The sequence below is a fragment of the Quercus suber genome, unplaced genomic scaffold (genome assembly GCF_002906115.3).
Source record: "Quercus suber isolate HL8 unplaced genomic scaffold, Cork oak 2.0 scaffold_431, whole genome shotgun sequence".
Taxonomy (NCBI): Eukaryota; Viridiplantae; Streptophyta; class Magnoliopsida; order Fagales; family Fagaceae; genus Quercus; species Quercus suber.
This window is the reverse complement of record NW_027069882.1, coordinates 122953-134308: the sequence shown is the minus strand read 5'-3', so window position 1 is coordinate 134308 and position 11356 is coordinate 122953. Positions and strand designations below refer to the sequence as shown.

General features: G+C 32.1%; 1 protein-coding gene across 1 annotated transcript in view; it reads right to left on the bottom strand.

Annotated features, from left to right (window-relative positions):
• Positions 1–2430: 2430 nt before the first annotated feature.
• LOC136062599 (extensin-2-like) overlaps positions 2431–11356 on the bottom strand; it is an 11350-nt gene continuing 2424 nt past the window's right edge. Inside the window, exon 2 of the mRNA XM_065761831.1 lies at positions 2431–2496. Within this exon, the coding sequence (XP_065617903.1) occupies positions 2431–2496 (66 nt within the window). The remainder of the gene's footprint in view (positions 2497–11356) is intronic.

The following is an 11356-nucleotide window of genomic DNA, read 5'->3' as shown; positions in this document are numbered from 1 at the left end:
TCTACCCAGATGGGTACGCAACATATCAATAATTTCAACCAAAAAATAAGTCCTCCATTATCCCGTGTCGGTTCCACAAATGTGATTTAGCAAAATTTATGATAAGTTTTTAAGTAAAACTTGAAGGCAGTCTTCATGCACAATGCATAACTTTAGCTTCTTTAGATCTAGATGGGTGTGTTAGGTGGCAATTTCTACAAATAATATTTTTGTTTGGCTGAAATATCGGTACATTAATTTTGCTTTAGCAAATATTACTTACATGCATTATGCCAGGTTTAAAAAAAAAAATTTTTTGAAGGATTTTCTTGATTAATTTTTTACATAAATTAAAAATTCGGAAGGTGAAAAGCAGCTGATGTTTATACAGATTGCAAGAATTAATTTTAGTTATTAGGCTGGAGTTTTGTTATTGTCATAAGCCTCGGTTTTTTAGTGTAGATGGTGAAATTCCAAATTTGTTAAACTAGATAGTTTGCATGGTTTACCCTATTTATTGTTTGTTGAATAAATTTTTTTTTTGTCTCACTTTTAAGTTTTAACGTTTTACTTTATGATCCATCAATTGCAATTTAATTTTTTTTAATGCATTTATTATTTTATAAGAAAAAATATATATAGCAAAGTGCAATTAGTGAAACATTTTAGAGTAAATAAATTATTTTTTCTTATTTTCCATAGAGCTTCTCACTTATCAGATAAAAAAACTTGAAATTTAGAGGCCTAAGAATGGGCTAGGAGACATTTTGTAAAGTGCTCCATAACTTTTAATTACTTCATTCAATTATCAAGTGGGAAAAAAAAAAAATTGATTCAGCAAAAATAGAAGTTAAAAAGATTATTATAATTTAGGATTTACGTATCCAAGTTATCATGGAATTTCTCTGAAATTCTTGTAGAATCTGAAAGCAGCTACGAATCACCATTGACCCAATCACCATTGACCCATGCTAGTGGTGCAGCGCATACCTAGACAGTTGTGATCTGGAATTCTGAGTCTCTGACTTCATTATTCTTCAACTTGTCCTACGACTTTCTAACAAATTTGACTTTGTGAGAGCCAACAAGAAACAAAAAAAATTATGTTCTTAATTTGTTTGAGATGTATATTATTTTCTTCAATAGTTGCCCTGTCTGGTTCCCATTGAATCTCGAAAGTTTGTTTAGTATTTCGCAAAAAGAAAATTGTTTATCTTTTATTCCCCATTGAATCTGTACTCCATATTAGTCTATATACCTCGCAAAGATGCCGCAAGTTATTGCTCTATCGGATCTACTTTGAAAATAAACGATCGTTTCCCCTCCCCTCCCCCCACTTTTCATTTATATTATCCTACCAATGTCAAATCTCATACAAAATGATTTAAAATTCTCTATAAATGTTCCCATAAAAAAAAAAAAAAATCTCAAGAAATGTTTATATATATTTTTTCTTATAATAAGTAAGGGAGAGATTAATTTGATAATGAAGTGGAAAACATTTGAAGATCTCTTTAAAGAAAAAACCATTCTTGGGATAACCAACCCCACAAGGAATATCTACTGTATAAGAAATAATTACCTCAATCTATTGTCTATTTTCACAATGTTAGTTTTTAAACCTCTGAACAAACAATGTCTAACCTGATTTTATGGTCTAATTATTAGTTAAGCCAATTATACAAGCCTCAGGTTAAACATACCAACCATATCATGCGACAGAAAAGTAAATAAGATAATGATATGATGACTTGGGAGAAAAAAAAAAAAAAAAAACCAGATTCAAAGTAAAAAATCTAGGGAGACCAATCTCAAGAAGAACAATCCACTATCAAATAGAAATTTACAGTCAAGAATATTTAATTTGTAATAATCTTAATTATGATGATCAAACCTAGCTTTAAAACCCTCAGTCTTCTTCGATATGGATCTGTTCTAAATGTGAACCTCCAATCCACACTTTGATCTTCAGTACGCTTGATATTTGAAACTTTTCTTCACATAGACCTCTAGTCACTACAGAACACGCAGGTCATAAGTCGCCTTTTTTTTAGCTGTGTTTTAAAAAACACGGCTACAGACAGGCTATCAATTAAACCGTGTCAAAAAATTTGAAGTCAAAATGCTGGCCTTCCATCAATTAAACCATGTTAGACTTGCTCCAATTTGCCTATTTTAAATTGAAATAGAATGTTCTTGCTAGTTTCTAATGATTTTTTTTCCTGTTTTTAAGATCGAATCTTAATTCGTGAGTAAGGGCAGAGCCACCTGCATTTGAGTGGAGAAAACTGTCCCATTGAATTTTTTTTTTTTTTTGGAAAAAAACATGGGAATAGTTTATGTTAGAGATATTATGGTCCAAAAAGTCCAAAAACTTATTATAAAAAGCAAGTGAATTAAGTTTAGGGTTTAGTAGTCTATGATTAATTTAGGGTTCTTACTATATAAACCCTACATTGAGTTTATTGTGATGAGAATAAATGATATAGTAAGAATGTCATCACCAATGGTTTTCCACTATGAACATAAATCATCAAACCAAATAATGTTAAATTCTTGCTTCCATTTTTTTCTTCTTTTACTTTCAATTTCTCAACATCTTTAGTGGTTTAAAATTTTAAATTTTTTTTTTAAAATTATCATATATAATATATTAAATTCAAAACAACATTGAAATTCGATTCAAATCCAAATTTGAATTAGCTTTTCATTATAATCTAATTTTATGCCAAGTTTCCATTTTAATTTTCTTAATTTTGATATCAAGTGACCTGTTAATAATTTTTTTTCTTTAAATAAATTAAAAGATGACATTATAATTAATTGAAGTCCTTCAACTTCCTATTTCTCAATTAATCAAACCACATGATCAATTCGATTGTTTAGCTGGAATTTGTATTCTTCAATTGACTCAATTAATTGTTGATTTTTATACGCATTATGGGTAGTTTTGCCACGATATTTGATTCTTTTGAATAGATTAAATGAAGTTTTTTCATTAGACAATGTCGAGTTGTTTTCTTAGAATATTTAAATATGGTAATTTTATAGCTAAAAAATTTCTTGGCTGATTTTATTTTATTTTAAAAAAACTGTTGGGATGAAAATGTGCAATAGATCATAAATATCATACTAGCTTGTAACCACATGCATACTTATATATTGATGCATTTAAAAATAAACATAACTCAATCCATATTAAAATTCCTACCTAAGCTGAATATTACTTATGGTTATTTCTATATTTTTGTCCACTCCTAAAAAGATCTTATAAGGATTAGGACTGAGCAATGGACTCGGCCCACCCGAAAACTTGACCCGACCTGAAAGGTTTAGGCGGGTCTGAGGATATTTGGCTCAGGTTTCGGGTCTTATTTTCAGGTTCGGGTCGGTATCGGGTTGGTGTCGGGTTATATAAATACTCTAGTCTAAACTCAATTTAAAAAAAAAAAAAAAAAAAAAAAAAAAAAAAAAAACCCTACTCTCTCTTGCCTCCCTTAGCTCTCTCTTTATTCCTCAAACCTCATCCTTACAAATCCCATTCGCTTAGTTTAAAGCTTTATCTTTGTGTAAGTATCCTTCTTTGTGTAAGTCATAGAATAAATAGCTAAACCTATTTCTTGTTATCTCTGTTTCTTGTTAATTTAGTTGGGTTTTTAATACTTTCGGATTTTGGGGTTTTTTTTTTTTATTTTATTTTTTTATATGTGAATATCCTGTTTGGGTTTGATTTTCTTGCGTTTTTTGATGTGGGTTTGGCTTGGATCATTTTTTTAAGGACCCATTTCGATTTTTTTTTCTTCAGGTTTTTAATTAAAGAGCTTTTCTCCTCTGCCTCTCTCACTGAGTTCTCTCTACGTGTGTAACAATGTAGGTCATCCACTCATCCTTCTCTTTGTTGGGTTTTTTTTTTTTTTTTTTTTTTTTTTTTTTTTCTTCTTCTTAATTTCCTTGTCTTAGTCTCTAATTTTGGGAGTTTTTACATCTTTTAGGAACAACCCTTTTCATATTGATGAAAAAGAACTACTTTGGCTCTGATGGGTTGGTGGGGTTTTGTGTTTTTGTGATATTATGTTGTTTTATTGTTATTTTTCTTAGCATGCAAACAGGGCTAATGGGTTTGTGTTGTTAGTGTCTGTTTTTCTATGCATTATTATTATTATTTATTTTTCATTTGGGTTCTTGTTGCAAGATTCTATATAACAAAATAGATTGTAGAAATGTTGGATCTCAATTAGTATGATTGTTGGATTCTGTTTTGAGGTTTAGCCTTCAGTAAATGTCTAGTTTGGTCGGTAATAGAATTACTTATCAACAAATTTTGGTTGCATATTTTTTTTTAGTTCTGCTTTACCATATAATTGTTTAATTTAAAATCTTCTCATCCTTTTGATCTTCCACCTTTTTCTCTATCTTTTTCCTTCTCAATTGATAGGTTGCTATATGTTTCTATAATTGCCTGTTAATGTGTTTCTATAATTTTTATATGATAGAGGTAGTGTCTTATGCTGAATTTTAACTCCTATGGTTGGTGATGCTGTCAATATCTATTATTATTCAAGTTTGGACTATTCTTTAAATAATCACCTATGGCACAGCTTGTTACTTAGTGTCTCTGCTTCTATTTGTCTCTGAATTTCTTTCATTTTACAATGGACCATGTAGTTGGAAGTTAGAACTTGACATATTCAATGATGAAGTCAAATCTTTCTGGGAAAAAAAAAGGATGAAGTCAAATGACAAAACTCCTTTTTTTCACTTTTATGTTTTGTATGTTGTCTTGTATCTCTATTCTAGTTTCAAATCAAGAAAGCCTTGATAGCACGTAATAGAATAGTTAACATTATTTGTACTTTTCCTAGTAGATTGTCAGATCAAATATGAGTAGGGGTGTGCATGAGTTGGGTTGAGTCGGGTTGAAGGGATTTTTTACTCAACCCACCATGGTGGGTCAAAAAAAATTCAACCCAACCTAACCCATCACATAAATCTAACCCAACCCACATGGGTCAAGTTGAACCCATGGGTTTGACAAATTATTATTATTAAATTGAGTGAAAAAAAAATATAAATATTAATATATTAAAAAAACCCAAAGATTAGTATCAATGTAACTCCTTAAACGCAAATAACACTAATGACTAAACAACAATAGTAATTTACTAGAGTTTTATGAACTAATTGGCTTTTATTTAAGATAGGAAGAGTTGGTTATTTTAAAATTTATTAATATATATATATTATATATATATATATATTAAATTAGTATTAATAGGAGGAACTGAGGAAGTGTTGTCTATAGCTGTTTTTTTTTTTTTTTTTAATATATATATATATATATATATATATATATGTGCCTGGTTTAAAAAATATATATTAAATATATAACATATTTTAAATATATATTAAATATGGGTGAGTCGGATCGGGTTTGACGAGTTTGTAATTTTATGACCCAAACCCAACCCGACCCGCTATAATTTTTTTTTTATAACCCAACCCAACCCACCAAGCCTTAAAAACCGACCCAACCTGACGGTCGGGTTGGATCGGGTCGGGTCGGGTTTGGTGGGTCGGTGGGTTTTCTGCACACCTCTAAATATGAGAATTTCCTTTACTTCAATTTTAATAAGAGACTTTAATTGAGCTAAACTAGAACCAAATTAAAGCTTCAGAGTTGAAATAGTAACAAAGAAGACATAAAGGTGTGCAATTATTTTTTCCTAGGATTAAATGGATCCCAAACTGTAAGATTATTGTTCTTACTCTTAGCTTGAGGCATAAACCCAGATTATTGAAACTTTGTTTATTATAGGTTTTCAACTCACTGGCCCATATTTTTCTTCATTACCACAACCTCATATCAGTAACTCAGTTTTCCTCAAAACCTAACTGAATTTAAGTACAGCTTCAATTTATGTCTTGTCTAAATGGAGACATTTCAATGAGAATATAGTAATATAACACATGGGGTGGTCACCAATGTATGATAATCTCTAAGCATTAATGAATGGAAATTTGAGTTGGTTATTGCATTCGATTGGGCCCAAATTAATTATTGTTGACTTATATGGGAGCTTAATAGGAATTAGGAAGTGTAAGTGTAAGGAATAAGCTTCTTATGGTACTTGTTTTCCCTCATTTTCTAGGTGACCAATCAGGTCAAAATGGGGTTTGTGTTGTTTCAGCTACTATTTAAAGGTTCAACTTGAGAAGTTTTAGTGGGACTTAGATATTGAATCCTTACTTTTTGTTGGCTAAGTTTGGAGCATTATGTCATATCTCTATGTTTTTCTTTTGTGAATGCATTGTTTAATAATTGATTTGTTTTGTGTGGTAATAGGTCATAGATTCAATGGAGCCTACACAAACTGATGTTGCCACTGCAAGACCAACTATAAGACCTCCTCGTCCACCGCAAGTGATATCTTCTTCTAATCCTAATAAGAGAAAATCATGATCAATGGCTTGGGACCACTTTGAGAAGTTTATAGATGAGGAAGGTAGAACTAAGGCAAGATGTATATATTGAAGCAAGGAGTACATGGCTGATAGTAAAATTTATGGGACATCTAATTTAAAAAATCATACACCCATTTGTCCTGAATATCTTTTTAATGAACTACATGATGGACAAGATCCATTGTCCAAGGATGTAGAGGAGGGAAATCTAGTGCCTAGGACTTTTACAAATGTTTGGGGTAGAAAAGTTCTTATTCTAAAATGTTTTGAAGTTTTTTGGAAGTGATGTTAGCTTCACCTCAGCAGCATCACTTTCACCATCAAGCACTGTTACTAATCTTGACTGATCTGCTTACATACATTAGTGAGTTTTCTTGGATTTTGTTTGTGTTAGGATTAATTAATATGATATTAGATTCATTGCTGAATTTGCTACTTAAAGCTCTTACCCCTGAAGTTATGTACTTGGGTTGAGGAGGGGTAGAATAGGAATGGTCCTTTTGTGGAATTGACATTGAGTTATATGTTGGATTGGTGTTTGCAGTTTTAGGACTTTTTATGCGGTTTGAGGATGACAGTTTGGAGTCGGCGAAGATTGTGAAGCAGTGGAATGTAAAGATTATCTTAGTGAGTATTGTTTTTCTTGATCTGGTTGGTTGTTTTGATCTTAGTTATATATGTTGAATGTGATATGAGTATATCGGTGTTGCGGCCATTTATTATTAGGATTTGATGTGAATGTACATTGCAAATGTGCAGATTAGCAAGAATAAGTGACACCAAGATAGAATTACAGCGTTGAATGTGTGGGAAAAACTAGAAGATTTTGTTCGGTCACGATCACATTCTTGATGTGCATTGACTTTTTACCAATAGATAGTTTGCTTGAAAAATCAATTACCCATATTTACAAATTTGGATAGTCTGAAGTTTATGTCAAAAGTTGGAACTTTGATAAAAATAAGAAGGGCATTGTAATTTTTAGGTGTGTGTGTGTATAATTGTTAATGAATTTTGGTGAACTTCAAGGTTTTCCATTCATAGTAGTTGATATAAAGGATGGTTTTGCAAGAACACTGAATGAAGTGTTATGTGTTTAGTCATACTGTAATTTCCTTGATGGGTAATTGGAGAGGGACCATACGATTTCATGTTTTTATTGTGTATATTCATTTAATAGTCATAAATGTGACTTGCTGAGGAGATTTTAGCTCTTATTTTCTACTGTTAATAGTAGATTTAGATAGTTAAATAGTATGATTTTTCGCTCTTTTAGTTTGAGGGTGAAGATGCTGCATTGGTTTGAAACTTTGAATGTTTTACTTCAAATGATTCGATATTGGATTTTTTTTTTTATGAGAAAATATTATTGCAAAAAGGAATATAGTAACATTTGATATAAAGGCTCATGGAAAACCAGCAGCAGTAATGCTACAACAACAAAAACCACTAGAAAGCTGCTAGCTAAGTACAATCATAGCTACTCTCCAATTACAAAAGATGATTCTATTACTACTAGAATTTGTGAATATTCTTGAATCGCCAATTTGACTGCTATCTTGATGGCCATAGTAACCATTATCGTTAAAAAAAAAAAAAAAAAAAAAAAAAAAAAGGTCCCACCCGAGACCTAGACCCGATTTTTCAAGTTGGGTCAAGTTTCAGGCAGCCAAACCCGATTTCTATCGGGTTAGGTTTCAAGTCACAGTTAAAAGTTCAATATATGTCTAAAACACCCTTGAACGTTTAGACCCCAAATTATAAAATATCAATTCAAGATTAAAATCAAATAATTAATGTGCGGAACATGAACATAAGCCAATCACAGAATTGATAACTAATCTATGCCAAATATAAATACATCCACAGCAGTAAATATAAGGCAAAGATAAAGGGAAGGAAGATGCAAACACACGGACGACACGATGTGTTATCGAAGAGGAAACCGAAGTCCTCAGCGTAAAACCTCTCCGTCGCCCTCCAAGCGGTCAAATAATCCACTAAAGAATATAGTTGGGATACATGAACAGCAAAAGACCCTCAAGCCTAATCTACCCAAGTACCTAAGCCCTCCAAGTTTCTTACTCCAACGAGGTTACGCCGAACCTATTTCTTCTTTAACTTTTCGGATTCCACTACTAGGCCATAGCATCAACCAATGTATATTGGTTCCTTCCAAACTACTTCCCTTAGCACCAAATGAACCTTCTCACAAACATAGGTGTGATGAGATAAGGATTTGGTCAATGACCTCTCAAGGATGTGACAATGGAGAGAAAGAGAGTAAAGGAATTTGTAGAGTCTCTAAGGTAAAGATTGGGGATGAGACAATCTTGTTTTTCTCTAGGGTTTCTCTCACAAAATTCTCTCTGGAAGCTCTCTCCATTTAGTGGGTATAAGGGTCTATATATAGTGGTATGTGTTTGGAATACGAAGAGACAGTTTTTGCCAAACAGGGCCGATTGGCGGCTTGACCTTGCGGCTTGTCCAAGTTGCGAGTTCAAGTTGCGACGTAACGGCCTGGCCAGCCTGAGACTTTTGTCCTGTAGTACGACAGCTGGCGCAACCCTTCAGCTCCCCATGTATGCATCTCACGTGCTTGCAGTTGGCGGCTTGCCAGTCGCGAGTCAGTCGCGAGTCCTAGCCGCGAAACTCTACTTTCTTGCACATACTTGAGCTTTTCTTCACATCTTCTCACACACTACCCTTACAATAATCCCACCTAAATACAAGGTTACTAAGTGCTTAAATTACAAGCAAATTGGTATGGAATAAAGCCAACAAGATGGTTGATAAATTTCAACCTTACAACAGTAAATCCGACCCAACTCGACCCAATATCACTCCTAATAAGGATATTATTTGATTGTGTATGCAAATTGTTCATTCTTTTTTTAAAGGTAATATAGTGTACTCTTTATGATAACTATTGTGTAACCCCGTGCACATGCACAAGTACATTTAAAAATAATTACAATTACATGTATATATGAGTTCAAATTAAAAACTTGATTTAAGAATTACAACTTACACATTTTTTAAGCCATGAATTTCTACAATATGTAATGGTTTCTCATTATATATATATATATATGAATTAGAATTTAATTGGGTCTAAACTCTTCGGTCTTCAGTTTTTTACCTAATAATTCACTTGCCGTAAAAATTAAAAAATTAGATGGGACATATAGCGCAAAATTGAACTCCAATACAAATTCAATTTAGAATCTAATTGAATTTAGACATTTTGATTTTTGCACCTAATAATTCGCTTGACACAAAATTTAAAAATTAGATGAGACATGTAACTCAAAGATAGACTCCAATATATTAAGAATTCAATTAGATTTTCTCTCAGTTTTGAATATTAATATATATATTGTGGGTGGTCGGGATTTTCACCTCTTTGAGGCTTGACACCCTATACCTCACCTAGGCATGCATGGAACGTTCTAGGCATGCATGCAACGTCCTAGGCCGTCCTTGGATGGCCTTGCATTCACCTCGGCATGCTTTTGCATTCACCTCGGCATGCTTGGCATTCACCTCGGACGGTGGCCTAGGAGTCCCACATCGAAGGAAAACCCCCCCACTTTCTACCTTATAAGTGTTGAAGCGAAGGGAGTAGTGTACCATTAGTTTATAGTTATTCGAATAACTAAACTAGTGGTACACTACTCCCTTCGCTTCAACGCTTATAAGGTAGAAAGTGGGGGGGGGGGGAAAGAAGGGGAAGAAAAGGGGCTCCTCGGCCATGGGCCGAAGAGCATCCCCCCAGTTGTAAAGAAACTCTAAGTATTTTCTTTTATAAAAAAGAGTTCATGCTTGATGAACGACGGCCAGCGCCTAAACCTTTTACCCACTCTCTATAAATTTATTGTTTGGGCTTATTGGGCTGAAAACTCATTCATACTCAGGGTCAAATCCAAACTGAGTCCCTACATATATATATATATATATATATTAATATATATTGCTCTTTATCATCAAAACAATACACTAATAAGTTTTTGTCAATTCTTAAAAAAACCTTATAAGCATATTATTTGGATTTTATGCAAATTGTTCATTCTTAATTGTTTTATTTTAGAAAAAAAAAATTGTTACTCCTTAACTTCGTTTTCGTTATTGTGGTGCAATTGATTTATTTCATGAATACATTTTTCAAATAAGCTATTAATAGCCAATTTTTTAGAACATGGTTTGCTTTTACATTGAAATTTATATTTGAAACAACAATAATTATTGTAAGAACATTTGGATCATTAATTGTAAACTGTATGGTGCATTGTTTTCACTATACAAAGAATTAGAATCTTGTGTGCAGTCTATTGTTGTAGTGGAGAGGGTCTATGTTATAGTTAAACATATTTTTTTTAGATTTAACAATGTACAAAAATGTCATATAATTTAAAAATTTTAAGTGACAAAACACTAGATACAATTTAAAATATGTAATGTTTAATAAAATTTATAAAATTGATTCATTTTAAATGGAGAATCGATCTTTTCCCTTACGTGATACCATAATGGTTTGAAATCTATATTTCACAATATGCTATCCTTGAAGAGATAACAAACAAACTAGTTAGCCACTATTCTTGTAAAATAAGCCACATAATTTGGTTGGGCAAGGTTTAGAATTAAACGCACTGGTAAATACTATTTTATAAGGTGGTGGATTCAACTCAAAAAATGCACATGCTTAGAATGGCTGGATATAAATCACATTAACAGGGTGTTTTGTATTGAATTTTGATCGACAGAAGTTGTTCAATAGAATCTTCATTCGGGAAATTCAGATATATTAACGCTTACATCAGCAAGAGCAAGATGTTTAATTCAGCACCCAAAAAAAAAAAAAAAAAAAAAAAAAAAAAAAAAAAAAAAAAATATTAAAAAAAAAAAAAAAAAC